General features: G+C 37.5%; 1 protein-coding gene across 2 annotated transcripts; it reads left to right on the top strand.

Annotated features, from left to right (window-relative positions):
- Positions 1-4,374: 4,374 nt before the first annotated feature.
- On the top strand, positions 4,375-22,160 carry LOC128216600 (transcription initiation factor TFIID subunit 3-like). 2 transcript variants are annotated; one of them, XM_052923215.1, is made up of 12 exons: positions 4,375-4,452; positions 6,814-6,979; positions 7,281-7,369; positions 8,570-8,729; positions 9,654-9,822; positions 11,326-13,034; positions 13,360-13,736; positions 14,045-14,146; positions 14,466-14,668; positions 15,432-16,467; positions 17,208-17,308; positions 18,797-22,160. In XM_052923215.1, exons 2-12 carry the CDS (start codon positions 6,814-6,816, stop codon positions 18,915-18,917), a joined length of 4,233 nt encoding a protein of 1,410 aa, XP_052779175.1. In that variant the 5' UTR covers positions 4,375-4,452; the 3' UTR covers positions 18,918-22,160. The 2 variants fall into 2 exon arrangements, with proteins under 2 accessions (XP_052779175.1, XP_052779174.1); XM_052923214.1 differs by having other exon boundaries at positions 13,357-13,736.
- Positions 22,161-26,159: the final 3,999 nt, after the last annotated feature.

The raw sequence follows: 26,159 nt of genomic DNA, 5'->3' as shown, positions 1-26,159 counted from the left end.
CAAACACCATATTAATGATAAAAAATATTGAAATACAGGCTATATGGTATATTTTTATTTTCAAGAGCAATAAACATGAATATGAACGAATATATAGGAAACAATTAAAAAAATAATATTATATGTCTCTGTTAAAAGTGATACAAACAAAAATCTGTTCTCAAAATGCGCAATTTCGACCATTTGGATAGATGTGAGTTTTATATATAGATACGTCACTGCTGTGTGTCTGTATATGTTCCCAATTGTGTTATTTCATGATATCCAATGTTGTTGTTTTTTGTTATAGGAGAAGTGATATTTTTTTATTCTGTCGTTGCACATCTTCCCTTGTTCAAGTGTATCTCTTAGAGGTACGTAGATTTTTTATTGCCGTAACGTAAATGAGATTTGTATTTGAATATTGTCACATAAATAATTTAATTGTGCACTGAATATATCTCAATACGATTTTATAGCTGATTACACATCTATTTTCCAATTCGGATTCATGACGTAAATTTTAACTGCCTCCAGAAAACGGCACCTTTGCTTAATTGTCAATGATAGTTACTTTGCGCATTCGCAGGGGGCAGTGCCACAGGAATTTGACTCAGTGTTTGGTCTAAAATGATATATAACAACAATTTCGGACAAAGACCTGGTAATACTATCATTAAATACTAGTACTAATCTTTAATGCTAGTATTAGTGACCAGGTCTTTGTCCGAAATTGTTGTTTTTGTCAGTATTTGGTCATATGATGACTTTCATATACTGTACATTGTATCATTTTAGACCAAACACTGAGTCAAATTCCTGTGATATACATGTGCAAACACATTTTGTTTGCTTCTGTAAAAGTAACTAATTTGTTTCACTGGCTTTACTGCGATAAATATCACGTCTTGATCATTGTTATAAGTCTGCCTAAAATGCAGAAATAAAATAATCATCTATTTGTCTGCTAGGTTTAGTGTAGGGACATGTCATTCATATTGCATTATTTGTATTGCTGTGTACCCTGAAATTGATGTCATGCATACGCCATACTATTTTCCTATTTTTCTCTATGATATGATCATATATTGAACTGTATATTCATGTTTTATATGTTATAAATATTTTATGCTCTCCATTATTGGAGGGATAAAATAATATATCTTTACATAGTGTTGTGCCGATGATCGATTATAATCGACAATTGATCGGAAAGGCCTACGTCGGCGACAATCGAAAGTGAAATTTGAACAATCGATAATGGTAAAAGGGACGTAACCGCTACCGACTGCCAGTAATAATTATGTCATGAAAATATGTTTTGTTTTCTGGTTAATGCTAGTTAATGTTGAAATCTTAAAGTGATACTATGTTCAGTTATCTAGTCATATTCTTATGAAGTCAGTATGTCACTACGGTACCCCATAACACATTTTCTTTGTCATCTAACTGTTAAAGTATTGGTTCTCAACGTCTCATGTTTGTGTTTTAAAGGTGATTTTTAAAACATGTTACCGTTAATTTACTTTTTACCATGTAAAAATTTAGTTTTCTCAGTTTCCTGGTCTTGTTAAACATATAGAATATTCAACATCTTGTTTTACTTGTTACAGACTGATTATTAAAAAGAAATTGATATCTTTCTTTGTGTTTATTTTACACATGTATACAATACTCAATGTTAGACAAAAATAAAGCCTGTAGTTTCATGTTCTGTAACACAGGCATCTAAATCATTGTTTGTCACTAAAATATTGTTTAAAACCATTTTGGGTACATACAATGAGATAAACAACACATCTGAAGATAGTAAGTGTCTTTGATATACAAAAAAGAAACAAGGTATGTAACTCAAACTTACCCGATTTCACGGTAGAGTCCAGTTTTATGTAAATTTCTAAACCAACATATAAACAATCCATTTTTAAATAAGTGACATGGAAAGAAGAGTCAATTACCTTTAAAATGGTGTGCGATATGTTGGTATAACTATATTGTGTTTAGACAAACAAGCATAATTCAATGTCAAATTCTCATGTTTTTCGGAAGTCGGAAAGAGTACAGCAAATTAAAATCTTCAATTTTCCCCGTGTAAACAGTACTGAACACAGACCTATTAAAGTTAGTTTATGCTTCAGTGTAAAGGAAATTAATACATGTTTGGTTTCCCTATATTTGAGGTTTACAATAGAGACTGCCTTTTTACTGAAACAAAATTTCGATGTTTTTTTAGAAATTAATAATTTCAAGTTTAGACATTAAATTATTTCTACCTGAATCAAGCATTGAATTTAATTAATTATAATAATTAACTAACTTAATGTTATACTAGCTTTTAATGCTATGTTTTACCATGTTCCATGCTTTTTTATCTGATTGCCAAGTATAAATTCTGTATAATTATCGTCTGCTTCTGTGTTCATGTCGGAGGGCCTTTACTGAAGGGTCACGTGACACTGTAGGCGTAGCCTTATCGTAATCGGCGTGGTGTCAATTGAAACTAAAATTGTTATAATATATGTGGGGGGGGGGCTGGGAGTTTCGAGGAAAATAATGCGAAATATTCTGCTTAAATCTCCAAACAAGTATCCCTGAAGAGATTATGAGAGTGTATGCAAGGGAAGACTAACAATTGGCCACGTGACCTTTGGATTAGCTTGGGGTGATTTAGTTTAATCCGCAATTTATACATTATTTAAATGTAAATGCACACACCTATTTTTCGTCCATTTGTTCATGGTCAGAAAACTAATTATAAAAAATGCTATCGCACATATTGAAACGGCTATTCGTGAAGTGAATGTTAAATCATTCGACAAACTTGTACTGTAATAATTAAGTTATGTTGATACTAAATGATATATAACAAAGTCTTTTTTTTCCTGGCAAGATCTATTAGAAACCAAACCGTTTTAAGACACATGTGTAAATAATTTGGAGAATGATTTAAGGGATTCGTTTGCGTTTTATAAGGTCAGATACACAAAAAAACGTCTTCACATGATGAAATATCACCAAAGTTAGAGCTCATTTCATAAAGGCCTTATTGTTCAAAACTCATGTTAAGGATTGAACGTTTACTATCGGCGTTAAATGTTCCTCTGTCAACGTTAAACGTAACGTTAACTTTAACGTAAACAAAAATGACTTGTTCAAACTAAACACTGCAGCTGACGGACGGTGATAAAGTAGTCGTGACGGACGGTGATAAAGTAATCGTAACGTAACGACTTTTCTAACGCTGGTCGTTAGAGTCAACATTAAATTGTTCATTGATGTTCAAAATGGCCGCCATGGTTGGTGCTTTTCTCAACAAAAGAAGGAGAGGATTTGTTTTCGATCAACATGGAATGTGATAACTAAGAAATCCAACGCCGCTACTGTTTTGATATCAATGGGATTGAACTAATACAGCCCTTGCCCAATACGTTTAACAGAAGACTTAAAACAGTAAGAAGCAGTGTCAGTCCGAGAGCAAGTGTGTTTGGCTCTGACATGGTGAATTCATTAGATATGTCGACCATACTGTACCTGCTCTTATACGGCAAAATATCGTTATTTACTCTATTGCAAATTAAATTATTTTAGGCATGGTTATACAAAATTCTGCATGAGGCATGGATTTACAAAATTCTGATTGAATTAATATGTGTCAGTTGCTGTTTGGTTTGTTCATAAAAATAAGTCAAATAAGAATAATGCTTATGTATTGGTACGTTTCAATAATGACATTATTGCCATTAAAATTGGTTAATATATCCTTCCAGAGATTCACCCAAGAAAATAGGAAATTTATCGTCCATATTTTAAAGTATATCCCTTTTGACCAGTGTGAGGAGATGTTACTTTAAAAATATGAAGCATTTTGTAAACATGATTGCTTTTGAAAAAGCAATTTTACAACTAAAGTACGATGAAAAGTTTTGAGTTTCAAGCCTTAAACTCAGACCCAAGACGTTAGTGAATATGAACTCTGGAGTACCCGGAGAAAACCTACCTGACCAGCTTTGTGGCCACCAAGCAAACTCACATACGCCCAGGACGGGTATCGAACCTTGGTGAGAAGCAAGAGCACTTACAACTGCACAAACTGGACCTTTTTTAGTTTTCATATAATATGTATAGATTAGTTATCAGTGGAGGTTCAACATTCGAAAATATTCATCTTTCAATCTTAACGCGAACCGAGCTATTAAATAAACTCTCGGAGCAAATAAATAAAATATTACATTAAAATTGATATAACATGGTGAGTTTTGGCAAGCTTATATTATGACATAACATAGCCATGCCCCATATATTTCCAATTATATTTTGATACAAAAATTATGTTTTGACTCGTCTTAATAACCGTATGTTTTTATACCGTTTTGACAGATTATGACTTTGAATACTCTCCAATCAACAATGGCGAAGGTGATCGAAGTGGATTGCAAGTTTCCCATTTTTTAGTGGTTTACCAATCATTTGAAGGTTTGTATCGGTCATTTTTGTTTGTGTAACTTTCAATGATAGATTTGGAAATTTTAGAATATTAGTGAGGTGTCTTAAAAGCATTTTAAAAGGGAATAGCCATGCACAATGCCCCGGCACTGCAGTGCCTCCCGGATTCTGTGCAACACTGGCAGTGCCAACATACTAGAAATCTACTCAAAGTTTAAGGGTTAAACAGGCGCGTAAAAAGGAAATTGACATTGGGGCCGCGGAAAGGGTGAGCTAGGGAGGGGTGTCCCCTACCGTCGATATTCTTTTCAATTTTAAGCATTGAAAGAGTCGATTTCCAGTGAGTTCAGGTTTTATTTTAATGTTTTTATCTAAACCTTTTTCTGTTAAAATAGTTGATAGATAAAAACTATTATCATTTAGTAGCATTTATTCATATTTGCGCAGTCTCAGAATGTATGTTAAATAACAAATTAGCGCAGTTTACCTCTTCATCGTGAAGCCACAAGTGACTTTGGAACCATTGTGAGTTGAATGCCATGTGTTCAGTATTTTTAGTGACAAAAGATCTCTTTGGAAATTTAAAACTTTTAGGCTGATTTGGAACGTCCATTTTAAAGTCAAACTTTAATGTGGCGAGTTTGAAATAATACAGTAACATATTGCTGGCTATTTAATGACAATTCTATTTTAACAAGTAATTGCAATTATCACAATAAACTACAGTTTTTGAAAGATCAAAAATGATACAAATAATTATTGTCTAATTGCCTCTTCTTCCACTTACCCGTCTTTAATAATCCGCCGACTGTTTTCACGCCATTGTGTCACACGCCTAGATGGTCACAGGTTTACTTATGACATGGTGACCTGTTTATTCAATATCGTGTCAGACTGGTATTGAACTATATGCGCGTAGCTTTACTTAAAATACGATTATTAAGAAAATCGGTATCAAATATTCGCGGCCCCATTGCCGTTACTAGCCAGAATATTGGGGCCGCAGCAGCGGCCCCTGCGGCCCCAGCTCCTACGTGCCTGTTAAAGAGAGACAGTGCATGATGGCTGATAAAGTTCACAGAGTAAAGTGAAGGAAACTATATGTTTGGGTTTGTCCAAAATTGACCAAATTATTTAGTTGATGTCACATAAAATGTTTTTGATATTACCAAACAATATAGTAAGGTATTGAGAGGTTACATGACATTTACTTTACTTGACAGTGGCATAAGAAAAATAGTCAGTCCCAGAAAAGGCAGAGCATACTAAACAAAATTGTAGCGTATCGTAATTCCTATTACTGTGAATGTCAAAACAAGACCCACTTGAACTATGTACTCATACGTAATGTGTCTGGGTCATTTTGGTGGATTTGTTTTCTTCCTTTACATTGTCAATCAAGGTTAGCATACCTAAGTTTTTGGGTATAGTGAATCTATTTTCTATCAAATGCAAAGGTGGTAGTTTCGTAACCACTCTATTGAGAAGGGAATGCCAGTGTCAAGACTGCTTCTCTAGTTTTCAAATACAAAATAGCTTTGGTAAAAAAATCTTTGAGGTCCAATTCCAGCGCTGGCAAGAATATTGGTGCATCCCATGCTCCTACGCGCCTGATAAGGTAGGATGTAATAATTGGTTTTCCCATTTAGCTATCGGCCACCATTAAAAACTCATTTCCAAAAATGACCGATTTAGTATTAAAACACCCCCTTTTTGTGCAGTCTAAAAATGTCCATGTTATTACATTTGGAACCATTTTCCTTAGGCAAATCAATTCATCAATTTTCTATTTTATTGGTAATTTATGGATTTTTATGCATTTAAAAGGTATATATAAGGTGATATCTGCATTCTCGTCCTGTCATCACAATGCATTGTTAATATCTTAAGTCAAAGTTGTTTCTTATCAATTCTTTCAACAATATTCATATTTAGCAGTCCCAGTCCATTTCAAGATGATGATTCTACGTCACTGTTGCCTGACTGGGCAATATTGCCCATTTAAGAAAAATTAAGAAGAAAAGAAGTAGCATTTTTTCCCTTGTTTACCAAGAAGCAAGTTCCCAACATATTGCAAGTTTTGGCACAACCACAAATTTTGGCACACTCACAAGTTTTGGCGCACCGGCTAGTTTAGGCACACCCACTAGTTTTGGCACACCCACAAGTTTTTGCACACCTACAAGTTTTGGCACAACCACAAGTTTTGGCACACCCACACTTTTTGGCTCACCCATGGTAGAGCCAGTATGTTGAAACATTTACAAAGCACATATCCAGGCCTAACGTAGAGTGTGCATTAGAATTCCTTAATTTAGGGCAAGTTATGCGAGATAATCGAAGTAGTATTCACTTCCTTTTCTTAACTTAAGTTACTCAAACTTATTACAGATGTCCCAAGAGTACAGCCGAGCGCTCTTAAGGGTGGCAGTGGCCCAGATATGTCAGCATCTTGGGTGGAACTCGATCCATTCCACACCACTAGAGCTGCTCACAGATGTACTAGAGAGATACCTGCTGCAGCTGGGGAAGAACACACACAGATACTCCGAACAGTGTGAGTAAAGCTATTAGCTGTTACAGAATAGTATACATATCATGCTAAATCTTTATTAAGTTTATTTGGTAATCATTGCTGTCACGCATATCATGTGATGATAATCAAAATCATGTGACAATGTATCCTGTGTATTTCAACTTTTAGATATGAATCATTTAATATTCCAAATATTCCAACAAACAATAAATAAATGAGATAAAAAAAATCCAGCAATTTTTCTTAGTTGTTGGCAGAGATCTTATCTGCTCTTCAAGGGAGATAACTGCGTAGGAGAGTTATGATATCTGTCTGTTTACAGTTGGTAGAACTGAGACCAGGCTTGAAGATGTGTTTGTTGCATTTGAAGATCTTGCCATCCAAGTTCCGGAGCTGGAAGATTATATGAAGGTAAGGAAATATGGAAGGTATATTTGCGGAAAAAGTAACTGGACATTACAGGGTTCGAATTTAACTTTGAAGAGCACTTGCAAAATTTTGCGAGTGCTTTCTGAGGCAACTCGCAAAATGAAAAATCAATCTGGAGTGACTCGACTTCTAGAACTTGTTGATGGCTTTTTCTTTTATTCACTTTGACAGTTTGGCAGATATATTAAAAAGTTGATGGGGTTAACATATAGTGCGCGAAAGCTCTAAATTTAGCCAATGATTGAGCTAGGTGATTACGTCATTTGTATTCCCTTTGTTTTGGGCACGCCTCGGAGCATCCCGGAAAGATTTGAGATAATACTCGGCCTTTTCCGTATCTGTTCTATTTTTAAAAACTTACTAGAGCGTGACTCCGTACTGTCTTCTCTATCATGGTTATTCAACTTTCCTTTTAACATTTTGTGGTCTAGAAAAAAACACTCGCAGAATTTTGCGAGCTTGAATAAAAGTCACTCACAATTTGCAAATGTTGCTCGCATTTTGCGAGTATGCGAGTCTAAATTCGAACCCTGCATTCTAAAACATTTGTCGAAAATGATCATAAACGGTTTTGTTGAGTTTATGCTGTTACTCTCAATTATTTAACATGTCTAAACTATGATACAGAGAGATGCTCCTTCAAATTAAGTCACCTGTTGCTGTTGCTGCAAAATTTAAGAAACGGTTTACATGTATATATGTTTACATTGCATAGTTATTTTTCTCTTGTTAATGTATAATTTGTTATTTGTGCATCATTTGCTATCCTTATTTCAGTTGTTAGTAGTGTGCAACAACTTTTAATATTTCAAGCTTTAGTTACTTGTCTAATGATGATTTTGTGTTACATTTGTTATGATTCTTCGAGCATGTGGACAACCTACCATTTGCCAAAGAGGCAGTCTCCTACTCCAGACCCTGTCCCAATCACCTGAATTTCCCAATATTTCAATCTTACTTTTAGAGTAACTTCTATAAGGATGATTTTGTGTCACATCTGTAATTATTATTCTAGCATGGGGACAACCTACCATTTGCAAAGGAGGCGTTCTCTGAAGAAGGAGGTTGTATCATACCCTGCTTGGCCCAGTGAGCTGAACTTTCCAAGGAGTTTTAATATTTCAAGAATTATTTTACTTGTATAATGGTGATTTTGTGTTACAGTTGTAATTTTTATTCTAGCATGTGGACAACCTACCATTTGCAAAGGAAGTGGTCTCCTACCCCATACCCTGCCCCAGTGACCTGAAGTTCCCGAATCCTGATAGCAAAGAAGTCCAACAGAGAAAGGTGTTTGACTTTGTGCCCGAACATCTGCCGTACATGCACCCAGAGTTAAATGGTGAGTGAACGGGTGAGTAAAGAGGGGAGGGTGTTCTAGTAATTGAGATGTGTTTCATTGAGTTGATCCTCACCAGCAGGGTATTTTCTCATGGCTTTTCAAACAGGATACAAGTACTGGTATCTACCAAGGAAACCAACAGCTGTCTTGTTGTTTGTTTGTGCATAGGTAATAGATCACGTTTTACTATTAAAACAAATTAATTCCCAAGGGAGCATCCGCGACTGCTGGAAAAAGGTTGTTTTATTTGTGATACATGACCTATATATATATATATATATATATATATATATATATAAGATGTCAGGTATGATTTCACAGCCCTATATATGAATCACCTGAGTCACAGAGCCAAAGTAGAAAGCACAAAATGCATGGCTAAAACACACAGGTATTATCTTATTCTTGATGTCAAACTTTTAATGTCGGCCGTGTGTAAACGTTAAAACTAAGTATTCATGTAGCCAGTAACAAAATGCAAGTATGTGACATGGCTGCTAACTCTTGCTTAAAGGATTGAAAGCAATGCCCCTTGATTGTTTGGTAAAAGAAATACTTACTAGTAAAAGTGTTCTCAGTTTAACCTTTGTCAGGCATTTCAGTATCACCATTTTTAAGCTGCACTCTTAAGATTGACTGTTTTGACAACTTTTTTTTTGTCTTGTAATGAGTCAATTTTTGCGTAAATATTTTATGTATCTCTGATAAAATGATTTTCACAGTAAACAGTGGTGAAAGAGGAAGATAGCTTTCTGCCAGTGGCCCGAGCCAGCCAGATAGGATAAAACCTGAGCCCTCTGTCCGATAGTCCAGTCCTAGACCAACCCTAGCAGGGATATAAGTTGAGCCCCCTGTCCCAAAGTCAGACCCTATCCCTTAACCAGAAGGGCTGTAATAGAACTACAAACATTGACTTTATTTCAGAGGAGGAAGAGGAAGATAACAGTATGCCAGCTGCCCCAGTCAGCCCAGAGAGGTTACAGGTGGAGCCCCCTGTCCCAGAGTCAAGCCCTAGCCCCACACCCACTGGACAGGGGGAAAAGAGACCCGCACCCAGCCCTGGGGAGTCACCTCTGCCATTCAAACGACCAAGGTATTTTTTTTCACTGATTTTTTCACATGATCAATATATGCTATACTAAAACTTTAAGATGGGGCATCATATATGTTTGCGGATGGATGGTCAGTCAGTAGACAATTCCTTGACCACACAATAGCTTGATAACAGTTTGACATATGACCCTTCAGTGGTCCATACCATTAATGAGTAGATGACCTCTATTGTTTTTGTTGTCAAGGTCACAGTGATAGTAATTTGGAAAATATTAGTGGTGTAATAAATTGAAAACATGTTGACCTACGAACTTGAAACTTCAGTGGTAGGTTGCCATGACCAAAAGAAGACCCTTTCATTTTTTTTAGGTCAGCAGGTCAAAGATCAAGGTCAGGTTCAGTGTTGTTAATACTTTGTCTACCTTTAATTTGGAAAGGTAATACCTAATATAATGAAACTAATTGGTTGATTACCCCTTAGGCCTAAAAAAAAAATATATCCGTTTCGGGTAACCTGACCCTACCTCTAAAAATGTGCCGACCCTAACTATTTTTTTCCGTTTCTGAGCAAAAAAAATATTCATAGCGAGTAGAGAGTTACGAAGGGCGGATAAATGCAGATTTTAATCAGAATTATTGTTTATATGATAAAACAATGTCAGGCAATGACAGTAATGTAGGAAAGACTGCCATGTGCAAGAAAACACTCTGAACTTACAACAGATTTTGAAAAAAAAAAATATATATTTTTAAAAAATCCCTACCTACCCTACCTAGAAATTTTGGGAAGGTTACCCTAAACAATTTTTTTTGGGTCTTACCAAATATACACCAAGGTCAACATGGTTATGATAACTTTGTTCGCACACTAACTTGAGAACAGTTTGACCTCAGACCATGAAATTGCAATGGTATGTTGTATTTAACCCCTACTGTTTTTGGGTCAGTAGGTGAAAGGCCAGGGTCATCTACATTTCATCATTTCTTAAAACACCTCAGTGAAGTCTACTTAATGTTTTTGATATGGCAGCACTCAAAAATCCCTTTTTTTTGGACAAAATGCTAAAATTTTGAAAATCACATGTTTATAGGCTTGGCCACTTCACAACATTTGCTGAAAAAGCCCTTAGAGTGTATTTTTAAAGCATGTGAGGGGTTATCTTACTATTAATGGGCGGAATTCAGCCCTATTTCTGATACTATTTCTTTTATCCAAAAGTGGAAATAATATTCTCAATTTTCCATTTTTGATCTTCAAACAAATATGAAGTTACACCCAATCCATTGTGGGACAATTGATACGTTTTTAAAGAAGCAAACTTTACCACAAAGAAAGAAATTCCTTCTTTCTTTTTAAAAAGCATTTTTTTTTCCAGGTTAAAGTAGAATTCCCAACTTTATTCCCGACCAAAAGGTCATTCCCAAAATGGTTGATAAAAAATACTAAAAGTGACTAAAAAAATAAAAAATCATCACCCAGGGTCATAGTCTTTTCATTTCTCTAGTCATCAAATTATCTTATTAATTCTTTGTCTTATTTCAGGTTGATAGCATCTCAGCTGCCTGAGGAAGCAAGTGCCTCACAGTACGAGATGGAGACGGTTGTTATGACACACAGTGGAATATTATCATCCCTTGTTGAAGGCAAGGCTGCCGATACTAAAAAGCCGCCAGTCGGAATAAGACAAACCTCATACATCATAAAGAAACAGAGACCTGTGTTGTCAAACGCTTCTGTTATGAAGACACCAGGAGAGACTCAAGTCATAAAGCTAGATTTTAACTCTGATCCATCCAAGAAAACAAAATTTGTGGAAGTTGATGAGAATGTGAAGGACAGCGGAGCATTACTGAGTTTTGATAGAAGTGACCCTGAATATAGACCGAAAAAGAAGAAAAAATTCCCCCTAAAGCAGAAAAATTTAGAAAAACCACCTTTTAAGATCAAAAGAGGTCCTGGCAGGCCAAAGTCTCCTGGTAGAGCATTTGGTTCAGTGATTCATAACAAAAGTGCTGGAAGTTTCAAAATTCCAAAAATTGGGGAGAAGCCGATAGTTCCCCCAGCAAGTCCACAACAGTCACCATTGGATTTGTCCCAGAAATCTACTCCACCCCCACCTCCTAATATCACTGTTGTAAAAATAGGCGATAATAAACCGGAAATTGTAAGTGGTCCGACTGATAATACACCTAAAGGTAAGCCATTGAGTAGACAACAGGAACAAGACATGGAGGATACTATTGATTCGGTTATTGGGAAAGTGAAGGAGGCTGGAAAAGAGTCGAAGTATCCCGAGTATTTTGTCAGTGGATTCAAAGAAAAGAAGAAGAAAAAAGTTGCAAAGTCTGATGAATGGACTGTCAGTGCAATTAGTGAGACTTACAGTGGGCCAGAAGATGATGATGATGACAATCATGTTAATGATCATGTTGATGATCATATTGATGATGATAAAAAAGTGGACATATCCAGCAAAGAGTCAGAGGTACCATCATATCCCCATCCCACTGTTATGGCCCCTCACATGTTAATGAGGATGCAGGCTGAACAGGGGATCCCCATGCCTAGACCAAGGGGAAGGCCTAGAGGCAGCGGCATGGGCTTTTACAAATCTATGGGTCATAGGTCGCCCCTAGGTCGAAAACCGGGTAGACCACCATTGACCAACCGAAGTCCGGTTCGAAGCCCAGGCAGGCCACCGTTAGCGAACAGATCCCCAGGGAGACCACCTTTGAATCGGAGCCCTGGGCGACCACCTTTAAACAGAAGCCCAGGGCGTCCACCTGGCAGCGGTAAAAGCCCAGGGAGACCCAAAGGTTCTACAGGACTGAGCCCAAAGCCCAGGGGTCGCCCAAGAGGCTCCAAGAGCCCTAGATCAAGAGGCGGAAGTCCAAGAGGAGCTTACACAAACTTGCCATTTGGAACTATTGAAAATCCAGACAACATGGATACCAATGCTACTCGTGAAAGTGTTACACGGAATTTCTCGTCTGACACCGGAAATGACGATTCTGGTGCAACGCTTTTTGAATTCCCGTCAAGGTCCCCAGATAGAGAGAATACTCCTAAGAGGGATAAATTGTCACCACCTCATTCCCCAAGTCGTAGTAGAAGTGGCTCCCTGGATGAAAAGTCATCTGTGGTGTCTAGTCCAGCGCCTACTGAGCCGGCTCTTTCAAGGGAAAATACTCCGGAACATGGTGCGGCTGTAAAGCAAGATTCTAGTTCTGACTTGGCCTCTTCTCCTAAAGGTATCTTTAAATAATATAATGTGTTATTTTCCTATAGTTTTATTTTGTTCCTTAAATACATGCTGAAATACATAGTATTTTAAGTTACGCAGATGTCATTAATCATATTATAAATATTTGTTTTTTTTAAACTAGGCAATTTGTTTCTTGTTGTTGAAATTCTAATTTGTTTCTTTTATGTTATAAGTTTAATATTTACTTATTTGCAAAGCGCCATACCCATAAATATTTGATTACGATGATTCTAAAATGTTTTAGAGATTGTATAATCATTTCATCTTTTATGTATAAAAAAATGAATTCAACCAAAAATTCATTTCAGAAGCTACTCCAGTGAAAGAAGAACCATTCAGCCCACCAATAAACAGGGACAGAAGTTTCTCACCTGTAACAGTTTCCCCGAAAAGAGAACATCTTTCTCCTAGAAAAGACTTCTCACCCTCACCGAAGAAAGACTTTTCACCCTCCCCCAAAAAAGACTTTTCTCCCTCCCCAAAGAAAGAATTTTCCCCCAAGAAAGAATTTCGCGATTTCTCTCCGAAGAAACATGACTTTGACTCAAGAGAATCATCTTTTGAAAAGGAAAGAGGAAAGTACACCAAAGAAAAAGAAAAGGAAAGGAGTAAAAGTTCAGAAAGTGATGCTCATAGAAAGGAGCATAGACATGATAAAGAACACAGCAGGGATAGGGATAGATCTAAGGTACTTAGCATGCTCGTCTGACCGTAACAGTGACTCAAAAAAATCGTGCCTATTAAAAAAAACACTGCATCTAAATTTCCTGTTTCCATTACAACACAAATGTATACTTGATGTATTTGTGCTTAATAAAATACTTCATATTTCTTCCATCAATGTTGATTGCATTAACCATTTGCACCAACTTCCCATTTTCAACGACATTTGGCGATTTTATGTTTAAACTCCAAAAAAATCCTGAAAATCTTTCGTACATCTTTTTTCAATGACTGAATCTATTAATAATTGTTATAAAAATACTTGTATTCAAGGATCACAAGAAGGACAAAAAGAAGAAGAAAAAGAAGAACAAGGAAAAAGATCGTGAGAGAGAGCGGGAAGATGGAGACAGGGATAGGAAGGAGAAACATAAGGTAATAATGTACAGGGTCAGGGGATACGCATAAAGTGAAGCTGCATAGGTTTAAGTAAGTTTTTATAGTCTGCAACCGAAAATTGCACATAAAAGGAAGAAAAATAAACACAGTGTTATTAATTTCTCTTCACTACAGTATCCAAAGTTGAAATCTTTTTCCGCTATATGTGGTTTCAAACTAAAAAAACTCGCTTAAACCTACACTAACCCTAACCTACACTATGTGTACCCACTTCAGAGTTATTTCAGGTTTTCGAGTTTCACCAAAGACATATTCATACGTAAAAAAATCAAAAAAAAAAATATTTCTTTTACAGTCAAGAGAGAAGCCAGAGAAGGAGCCTCGAGAGGAGATACCTTCCATCCCTCCACTCCAGAAATTGAAAATCAAGATTGGTACAGGCTCTTCTTCAAGCCCAGGCTCATTTAGAATCAGCTCATCTAAGCCTGTGGCCTCGCCCAAACCAGAGCCCAAAGTCTCACCACCCCATAAGCAGCCAGAGATGAGTGTTCCCAAATTGTAAGTATCGTTTTGCAGCCGATTGTTTTAAACTAGGATTGGACTTTAAAAACTTTTAGTATCAGTTCATCACAGCCTGAAGCCTCTTTCAAACATGAGTCTATAGTATCCTTGCCTGACGAAGTGCCAGAGGGCCTGTTAAATTATCATTTAGTTGTTGGCATGGATTGCAATATTGATGGTACATTTTGGCTGTCAAATGAGTTTGTCCAGTATTAGTTTAAGAGAGCATGTGGCTTCGACTTATGCCCCCAAGTTTCCAAGTTAAGTTTCATGACCCCACAACCAGCCAGAGGTTTGGGCTCTAAAATAGGGGCCCAAAAATTTTAAGATTTTAAAAGATGCTGTGGAATTGAATCAAGTCGATGCCCTTTCAGTATCAAAGATTTTGCCCAAACCAGAGGGTTGGTGTCCAAAGGTTTTGTTCAAATTTCTGAAAATTCTGTATCCAAGATTTGCAAATAAAATTACGATAGTTTGTCAATGACATTTGTCACAAAGCTTGTCACAGTCTTAGATTGGTGTTTGAAAATAATGTATCTTCAAACATAATTTGTAATAGAAAAATAATGAAAATTACCCGGTATTGTAATTTGCTCTATAAAAAGTTGTGCAAAACTGGTTGGCAAATAACATAGGATTAACCTGTAAGACATTGTTTTCTTTTTATTTATATTGATATAATCTGAATCACAGATATTGCTTTCACAGAAGTTGTTATACCGTAATATAATTTGAATTATGGTCATTCTTTTGTTTTCAGAAAATTTCGAGTTTTGCCACCTAAGCCCGACCAGGGAAGTGACAGTCAATCTTGGGTTTCTTCAATCAAGGACGAAACCAGAGAACCCACACCTAAACATGACACCCTTTTCTCGAGTCCAAAACCTTCCCCCAAGCTTGTACATTCACCCTCGATAAAGGCAGAGTTTACCAGTGACAGCGATGATGATGGTGATAGTAGTTCTAAAGCTGGTGATGATGAAGTGACTGTTTCTGTTGTTAAGGGAAAGATAATGAAAAAGCCATCAAAGAAAGGAAAAAAGAAAGGGTCTTCAAAAAAGGGGAAGTCTAAGAGTGAAATGTCACTACTCAGGAAAGAATTGTTGACAGATAGAGTGTTTGGTGGTGTCGAAAAAGGAGATACATTTTCATCCATAGGGAAAGAAGGCTCACCATTGTCTCCTTTCTCACTCCAAAATGTCCCCTCCCCAATTACAATTCCAGCTCTTAAAGCAGCCCCACCCCCTCCATCTCCCCCAGCCCCATTGAAAAAATCCCCACCTAAACCAAAACCCAAGGAACAGAGGCCACAGTCGCCATTGTTCAAAGACATTTTGAAACCTAGCATACCCCTCACTATAAAGACAAACACAAAAAAGTCATCCAAGAAGCAACCTAAAGTGTCACCTCCAATAAAGAAATTTCCATCCCCATCTCCGTCAAGCTCAAAATCTCAACCATTCATAGACTTTCCAATGCCTCGTACGCCATCACCTCGTCGAAGTATGAGCCCCCTCTCCAATAACTCCTCCCCAATGTATTCTCCTGCTTCATCTCCAGCCAGAGACTCCCCCCTCCACTTCCAGATCCCACCAACTCCTGCCCTCCCCACCCGCACAAATACCCCTCCAATTTCTCCGCACTCCCGCACGTTCTCAACAGATGAGGAATTTGACACACCCTCTTCGGATCGTCCGAAGATGCCGCCACCCACAGATTTACCTCCCATGCCACCTACAGCGGCACAGCGCAGGGCCCAGAGGACAGTTATTACAGAGACTGTTGGCTCCTTTGTGGTGAGTACCTGTAGATATTTCAACTTATTTGTATCACGGGTCTGATGATAGTACTGAAACATTATAAATAAGAGTGAACATATAATAATGTTTATGTAAAGGTTTATGATGGTCATTGTTGGCCTTGCAAACCTACAGACAAAAAAATACTTGATTTTGGTGTATATATGTTGCCTCAACTATGCACAAACCTTCTACCTTTTTGGTGTGAAGCAGACATCAAAATTACTACATTTGTACTTAACTCATTGAGATAACCGCTGAGCCAATTGATACTGTTCTCACAAATATATATATATATATTATATATACTATTCTCCCAAAAACCTCAGACAGTGTCTATCATGAATATACCTAATTGCTCTTCATATCAATAATAGGACATTTCATCAAGATAACATCCAAGGTCCATTTAAATAACTCTTAAATCACTTTTAGAATGAGGTCATGTGAAGTGCAGATTAGTGGCAGCTAGATTATTGGGTGCGAAACATATGCAGACTGATACATGCCATATTTATGATAATTTCAAGTATTCTACTTTTAGAATGAGGCCAGCGAGAAGATGTAGATTTGCCCGCCATGTGAAGTGCAGAATGATGGAAGCTTAATAATTGGGTGCAAAACATTGTTAATAATCTACTCATGTGGAATGCAGGACGATGGCAGCCCTATGATTTGGTGCAAAACAATGTTAATACTTGCCATTTTTATGATAATTTCAAATTATCTATTTCTAGAATGAGACCGGTGAGAAAGTGTGGATTTGCCCGTCATGCGGAATGCAGGACGACGGCAGCCCTATGATTGGGTGCGACACCTGCGATGATTGGTATCACTGGTAGGTGCTATAATTAGGGCTACGCAAAAAAATTGCATATATCCTGTAGTTAGCACCCTGTCTGTCTGTGGTTGATATTCATCTCCTGTTGGTTAATGTTAGTAAATTTTGTTTTTTTATGCATAATGAATACATAAATGAACATGTGTATTTATATATAGTACAAGCAAAATAGCAAATTTCAGAGGATAGGTTTATGCTCTGTGAATAAGATATTTTATTTCTTTGCCCATAATTCCATAGTTATTCCTGAAGGGTGTTCCAGAAAAGAACAGGGTGTGGCGTTTTTCCATGACTCTTTATAAGAGAGCTAAAAGCCTATCATCTCTGTTGACTTTTGACATGCCTTCAAATTGCTCCCTCTCTCAAAAAATGATATATTTCGGGGCCATTATCTTATCCTGTGATGGATCTAATGATTCTTGTCACCTTGTTGTCAATGATGAACCATGGTCAGTGAAATTCAAAATATTTCATGATGTATTATAGAAACACATTTTGGGTTGAATTAACTCCGAGGGGATTATATATATATATTATTAAAAGTTGTAAAATTTATCTTGGTAATCCTAATGTGAGTGGGAAACACATTCACTTCTAATTCACATTATTTCTGGCATATAAATTCACTAAGTAAGAGTTTGATTTTTGTCTTGCTTAAGCCAGAAGGCTGGGCACAGCCTGGTGCAGACTAAACATTCAAAAGACCAAAAATAATTAATAACTTTTTAGGTGTTCATGGCAAAATTCCTATCCAATGCCTCTATTCTAGCCTGTGTGCAAGCTGCTAAATAACTCATTTGATAAAAGTGTTTTTGTAAGAAATGGAAGATTGGTGGTTTTAATCCGCTTAATTTGATTTCTGTCTCATCTAAATGATTAAAAGTGAATCTTTTTCATAATCCCATGGGCAAAGGCACGGGCATGAACACTAAGTTGTGATAGGACACACGATGGGGTCAAACCGTAATGCAGCTAATTGGGGTGGGCACACCTATAAATTTAAAAACAACAACTCAACATTCTTAATCATTTAAGAAGATGAACCTGGAAAAAAAAAGTAAAAAAATTAGGGATGCAAATGAATGGCAAAATCGATATTCGGTAATTCTTTTGATCGAATATTCGATTACCAAAATACATGTTTTAGAAGTTTTTGTATTACTATTATTAGTATTCACTAAAGTAAAAGGCGGCGCATTTTAATCCTTCTTTGTCGAAGTCAGTATATTGTGAATTGAGACCAGAATAAAATAATGAAAGTTTAGGATGTAACAATTGGAGACGAAATTTGATAAAACAGGAAAAGTATATCAACTACCGGGTATGATATTTATCAAGAAATAAATTCAGGTTTTCATATAACTATTTAACACAAAAATGTCCAAGTACATGTATGATAGTCCTTTTGTGCTGTATATTAGGTGTTACAGTTTTTCACAGAAAATGTGACATGTCTTTATAGTTCCATACCTTTGTTTCTTTCAGGGAGTGTGTTGGTATTAAATCAGAGCCTGCCGAAGACGCATCCTGGTTCTGTCCCAAGTGTTCGAAACCTAGCAAGGGAAAAGGGGCCAAGAGGGGCCGAAAAAAGGGTCGCAAGAGCTAGCGAGACGGTTAAATGACCTAGAGATAATAGCTTTAAATTGATATAGTTTATTAAATGGGGCCGCAAAAAGGGCTGTAAGAGCTAGCAGTGTTGGTTAAATGAAATAGATGAGGGGCCTCAAAAAGGGCTGTAAGAGCTAGCAGTGACTGTTAAAGGAAATGAAAGAGGGGCCTTTAAATGGGCTACAAGATTTAGAAGTGTGAGTTGAATGAAATGGAGTACATGTAGTGGATTTATGTATCATTTATCAATATATTGATACAGTTTATTGAATGGAGTAAAGTGTGAGGGTAATAAAAGAAGTGTGCTTTGATGACGGTGCCATGAATTTTGCATATTATTAAATAGATAAAAGATTGTCAAAGTGTGAACTCAAACCAAGAATAAATAGTAGCAAGAGGGATTTTTGAGGTGGAAGCGAAAAATGTACTATCTGCTTCTTTGTTAAACAGGGTTCCCACAGTTAGGTAAAAGTCAGGGAAAAATGAGTGTTTTTCGAGGTCAGGGAAAAGTCAGGGAATTGTTAAATTGGTCATGGAAATTAGGAAAATGGGCAAAAGTGCGGGAAAAGTTGGAGAAATTTGGAACATGGGATGGAGGGTTGTGGAAACAATTTGTAAAGAATAAGAAAGAAGGTATTAAGGCTAATGTTGCCGGGTAGCACGAGTTCCAGTGCCAAAAGTTTGGTCAGGGAAAAGTCAGGGAATTGTTTTCTATGATTTGTGGGAACCCTGTTTAATAACACTTGTAACCATCATGCTTAAATGCCTCTGATTGCAAAATGGAATACTAGAGATAGTTAAATCAATAAAGAGGATATACTTTACTTTTATTAAGGCTGGATAATTGAATGACAATGCTGCAGTGTTATGAAGTTTGTATATTTGTTATATCTGTGTACATCAAAAATACCAAGATCTAGTGCTACATGTATATTTGGTCCATTTTAGATGATTATATAAAGGGTCTTACCTGTAAGGTATCAAAAATATTAAAATTGTATAAAAGTCACAAATGTCAAAAAGATTTATTTTATTTTCTGAATATTGTGTTTATTTTTGATACTTATTAAAGTTTAATTCACACAAATATGTAGCCCTGTAATGAACATATTACACTTAAAAATTACAACTTAAGTCTTGATTAAAATGGACCCATGTTTCATTGGAAGGAGTTTTAATGGGAACGAATAGTCTTTGTTATATTGACAGTGTCTTATTCTCACCTTTTGTGAATGAGCCCGGGGCTCTTCAGCTTGTGAAAAAAGTGACACTAAATTGTGAAAAAGCCAGATTTTTTAAGCAATGATTGTCCTATAAATGGCGCTTATATCATTGCTTTATGTCATAATTCACTTGTAAGAAGGACTTAGAAATAGTGTGTGAATAATTATATAACAAGGGAGGAAATGGAGGAAAAATAATATTCATGAGATTTTGCTTAGAACTACTACTTTTAAAAAATGTATTGTTTTTGGAATTTGTGAATGTACACTACACTACATTTTGTTTTCATCAGATGTTGCAATGAGTATGTTTTCGGTCAATCAAATATTGTTCATACTTTATAACTGTTAAAGATATTCACATAAAACTTTGTACAAATGTTAAATAGTCAACCATACCTTACAACATTTAAAGATATTTACATGAAACTTGTACAGATGTAAAATAGTTTAAACTGGCAATATATGTAATTATATGTGCTATTTTTTATCTTTTTTATATTTATGGTCCTTGGACCATGGTGGACTTGTTTGTAAAGAATTGAGTTGGTTTATTATTATTATTATTATTATTATTATGGTGTCACCCTTCTAAATTAAGTGACAATCTGCTGTGATTCACCTTCGTTGATAAACATCTTTATCTATATGCTAGGAGCCTGGAAAGCTATGAGTAGCCATTCTTGAACTAGCTGCTGTTTCATCTACCAACCATATCAGAACTAGCCCCTAGTGGGGCTCGAAACTTCAACGTCAAATTTCGTGGGCAGCGTCTTACCTCTAGGCCAAGGGGCAGTAACTTTGTTTATATGTTGATGTTGGACTGCTGCACTGTTTTGCTAGCAAAAACATAAAAAAATGTATTTATGTTTAATTGAAAAAGGGTACATTTCAGCTTGTTAGTTTTCCAAGAAAAAAGTCTGCATTTTGTGATAGCCATGGAGTCCTTGGCATCACAGCGCAAAAAATACCTTTGACATGACTCATAAACCATTTAAAGCTGCAATCTTACAGATTGAACATTTTGACAACTTTTTCATTTTTTTGTCTTGGAATGTGCCAATTTTTGCGATAATTTTCATGGAAACCAGTTATATAAGACTGCTGACATAAACTGAGATCGCAGATTTTTATATTTAAGTTCAAAAATTGATGTTTTATGCATTTTTCCTAAACCGTTAGTAATAGTTTAAGCCATAAAACATTAATTTTCGAAAGGAAATATGAAAATCTGCAATCTAATCTTTTGTCAGCGATCTTTTATCATTGGTTTGCAGATATTTACACAAAAATTTGCTCTTTCCAAGACAATAAATAAAGAAGTTGTAAAAATGGTAAATCTGTGAGAGTGCAGCTTTAAGATGAAAGTTTACATGTTTCCAGATAGAACTGAAAGCTATTTTTTCTACTTGTAAGGCCCATATAAATTAATTGCTAGTTTTTCGTCCATTTTTTTTTAAATGGGGGCAGGCGGTGACATTGTATTTTGTTTTCTTAGATGACTGTTTCACCGTTGAGTATGTGTTCATGCTCTTTCTTATTGCATTAGGGACTTTATACATGTGTTTTAGATGAACCACGAACACTATCTTAAAACATCGAAACCATATGATAGGTATGAATAAAGTTTAACGCCGTTTCCATACAGTACCGGACCGATACGTAAATACAGACCCTAGTTCAACATATTTATTTGAATCAATAACATTTAAGGGGCGGCAGAAAAGAGAGGGGTCGGGGATGTAAAAATCTAGCAATTAATTTATAGTCGCCTTTTTTACTCAATTCAAACAGACATGTTTTGGCGTTCCCTCCCCTGCACTCTTTGTACTTTTGTATGACTGAAAAATCATGTTTTAAATACTGAATGCTGGTAGCTATTTTGTTATGATTATGTACATACATGTGGCCACATAAAGGCAAGTGCTCAATATATATTTGTTTTTCGGTTTTAATATGTTTTTCAAAGTATGTGTATTGTGCAATTCATAGAATGTGAATAAAAATGTAAAAATGAATGGAACGTTTTCATGCTTTGCGAAAGCTTATTGAGATAAATTGGTTATATGATCAATGTAGTGATTTTAAAGAAGTCATAAACTTAATACTAATCAGGATGAAAGATTTTAGCTTCAAACTATTGTACAGATTGTTGTTTGCACAGACATTTAAATCAAAAATAGTAGGAAGTGCCTTGAAATGAATATAAATAACATTGGAAACGATAACAAAATGAGGTCTGGGCACACTTACCCCGCTATGACCAAGAATCCCTCGTACATAGACAGAACCCCGGCTATTTTACAGGATTGACAATTATCAGCTGTTAGAACCCCTGTATAAAAATAAAGCTTATTTAGTTTATAATTATATATTAAAACACTGACCATTCTTGACTTATACTGCCACTTCATATTCATATCTGATTGTTCTGGTATGGCTGAGTGTTCATCCAGCAGCTAGACGGGAGAGTCCACCACATGTAGATGTTTCGAATGTACCAGTGGCAATAATCCTTGTAAGGCAAAAATAAAATTCTAGTCCCGGTGACCTGACCGAACTTTAGAGTACAACCCAATTTAATTATTTTTCGAGATAAAACAGTGCGAAATAAACACGGACTTAGAAAGGCTAAAAACCAGAGAGTAGATAAAGGCTGGCAGTGTTTTAATAGTAACTTAGCGCAAAATAGAGTCAAATGAAATACTAGTGCATGAATGAAGCAAAGACGCATCAACACTTGAATTATACTGGTATTCTACTAATAGAACAAATCTGACCTGTTTACCCTCAATACAAATGGGTGCAAAACATATTACGGTACGTAGTAATACTTCGATGAGAGCACATTGCCCGGCAGAGGAAACAAAACATTGACGGTACTTGGCACTACTTCGATGGGAGAACATTGACCGACGTAGGGAACAGACAATTTGACGGTACGATAGTGCTTCAATAACAGCACATCGCTTGGCAGTCGTAACAAAACATTTGACAGTATGTTGCACAACTTTAATGGAAGAACATCGGCCGACATTGGGCTCAACGAATTCGACGATACTTGACTTAACTACGTTTGCAGAACATCGGCTAGCATTGGGCACAACACATCTGACGGTACGTTGTACAACTTTGATGGGGGGACATCGGTCAGTGGTGGGCACAACACATCTGACGGTACGTTGCACAACTTTGATGGAGAACATCGGCCAGTGGTGGGCACAACACATCTGACGGTACGTTGCACAACTTTGATAGAGAACATCGGTCAGTGGTGAACACAAGACATCTGACGGTACGTTGCACAACTTTGATGGAGAACATCGGCCAGCGGTGAGCAAAACACATCTGACGGTACGTTGCACAACTTTGATGGAGAACAACGGTCAGCGGTGGGTAAAACACATCTGACGGTGCGTTGCACAACTTTGATGGAGAACAACGGTCAGCGGTGGGCACAACACATCTGATTGTGCGTTGCACAACTTTGATGGAGAACAACGGTCAGCGGTGGGCACAACACATCTGACGGTACGTTGCACAACTTTGATGGAGAACAACGGCTAGCGGTGAGCACAACACATCTGACGGTACGTTGCACAACTTTGATGGAGAACAACGGTCAGCGGTGAGCAAAACACATCTGACGGTACGTTGCACAACTTTGATGGAGAACAACGGCTAGCGGTGAGCAAAACACATCTGACGGTACGTTGCACAACTTTGATGGAGAACAACGGCTAGCGGTGAGCAAAACACATCTGACGGTACGTTGCACAACTTTGATGGAGAACAACGGCTAGCGGTGGGCACAACACATCTGACGGTGCGTTGCACAACTTTGATGGAGAACAACGGTCAGCGTTGGGCACAACACATCTGACGGTGCGTTGCACAACTTTGATAGAGATCAACGGCTAGCGGTGGGCACAACACATCTGACGGTACGTTGCACAACTTTGATGGAGAACAACGGCTAGCGGTGAGCAAAACACATCTGACGGTACGTTGCACAACTTTGATGGAGAACAACGGCTAGCGGTGAGCAAAACACATCTGACGGTACGTTGCACAACTTTGATGGAGAACAACGGCTAGCGGTGAGCAAAACACATCTGACGGTACGTTGCACAACTTTGATGGAGAACAACGGCTAGCGGTGAGCAAAACACATCTGACGGTACGTTGCACAACTTTGATAGAGAACAACGGCTAGCGGTGAGCACAACACATCTGACGGTACGTTGCACAACTTTGATGGAGAACAACGGTCAGCGGTGGGTAAAACACGTCTGACGGTACGTTGCACAACTTTGATAGAGAACAACGGCTAGCGGTGGGCACAACACATCTGACGGTGCGTTGCACAACTTTGATGGAGAACAACGGCTAGCGGTGAGCGAAACACATCTGACGGTACGTTGCACAACTTTGATGGAGAACAACGGTCAGCGGTGGGCACAACACATCTGACGGTACGTTGCACAACTTTGATGGAGAACAACGGCTAGCGGTGAGCAAAACACATCTGACGGTGCGTTGCACAACTTTGATAGAGAACAACGGTCAGCGGTGAGCAAAACACATCTGACGGTACGTTGCACAACTTTGATGGAGAACAACGGCCAGCGGTGGGTAAAACACATCTGACGGTACGTTGCACAACTTTGATGGAGAACAACGGTCAGCGGTGGGCACAACACATCTGACGGTACGTTGTACAACTTCGACCGAAGATAAAACGGCCGGCGGAGGACACAAGCCATCTGACGGTACGTTACACAACTTCCATATGAGAACATCGGCCGACTGATGACACAACACACCCGACGATGCGTTGCTCTACTTCAATAGGAGAACATCGGCAAACGAAGGGTGCAAAATATATCGGTGCCGTAGTAAACAGTCGGTTTGACGACTTCCAACTTAAAGTACATTGAAATATATTTCATAACAGACCGGAAAATTGAAACTCGGGCCGTTCGAAACATCGATTCCCTCGATGTTTTAGCTCGGACCCCGGCGTCCTCGAGAGATCGCAGTTTTACTGTACATTCGACGGACTGTTACAGAACTTCAATGTAAGAACATCGGCCGACGGTGATAGGAGCACATCGGCTGACGGTGGACAAAAACATTCGAAGGTACGTTGTACAGCTCCGATAGGAGCATATCGGCCGACGGAGGACACAACACATCTGACCTTTGTTGCACAACTCCGATAGGACCAGGAGAGTCAGTGGCATGGGAATACCACCCAAGATATTCATGAGTCGTAGATCCATCGGCTGCCGACATGGCTCAGTCTCCCGTGACCTATTCATCCACTCGCTATTGAATGTCCCAAACATGATAATTGGCATGGTATACCGACTGTGATACGACTCTGTCTCGATTGCATCCGGCAGTTTGGCTCTTGAATGGGTGAGTTTTATACTAGTGTTATGTGATGTGATCTGCTTTGCCAGGGTCGTAGCAGCCTCCATAAAGGTGAGGAAGATTGTGTTTTAATTCAGTAACTGGGAAAATGCGGAAGGGGAGGATGTGGGAGGTGGGCACACATGTACCTGAGAATGTCAAAAAGGATGGTTGTGTTATAAATGGGTCGCATTGTAAAAATCATTTTCTTTAGCCCGATATGTTTGATTTACTGCATGATTCGATGTTTGCATATATCGAGAAAGTCAAGTACTGCAATTATTGCAAGACATGTAAGAATAAATATCGGAGTCTAAAATACCTAGTTTTAATAAACACTGTATTGTGACAGTGTGAAGGACAGGTAAGATAACCTGGGACTTATAACAATTCAACTTCCCGGGTAGCTTATTTATTCCTGCCTTCGAATTAGATCTATTCCTGTACAAAAATATTTAGAATTTCAATCAATTTGAGACCTCCAGAATGGGACGGTTTAAAAGAAAAATAGTGCTGAGACTATTGTTCTAGCGTCAATGTCTATGCATATCTATCAGTATGGGTTACAAAAAGGGAAATAAAACAGTTTAAACTAGATT

This window comes from Mya arenaria, chromosome 14 (assembly GCF_026914265.1).
Source record: "Mya arenaria isolate MELC-2E11 chromosome 14, ASM2691426v1".
Classification (NCBI taxonomy): Eukaryota; Metazoa; Mollusca; class Bivalvia; order Myida; family Myidae; genus Mya; species Mya arenaria.
This window is presented reverse-complemented; position numbering and strand designations above follow the sequence as displayed.

What these genes read in the sequence shown, in the direction of transcription:
- LOC128216600 (XM_052923214.1), top strand. Translation starts at nt 6,814, where the DNA reads ATGTCCCAAGAGTACAGCCGAGCGCTCTTAAGGGTGGCAGTGGCCCAG. An exon ending in CTTGGCCTCTTCTCCTAAAG is followed by an intron (nt 13,035 to 13,356) that starts GTATCTTTAAAT and finishes AATTCATTTCAG; the next exon opens with AAGCTACTCCAGTGAAAGAA. An exon ending in AGACTGTTGGCTCCTTTGTG is followed by an intron (nt 16,468 to 17,207) that starts GTGAGTACCTGT and finishes ATCTATTTCTAG; the next exon opens with AATGAGACCGGTGAGAAAGT.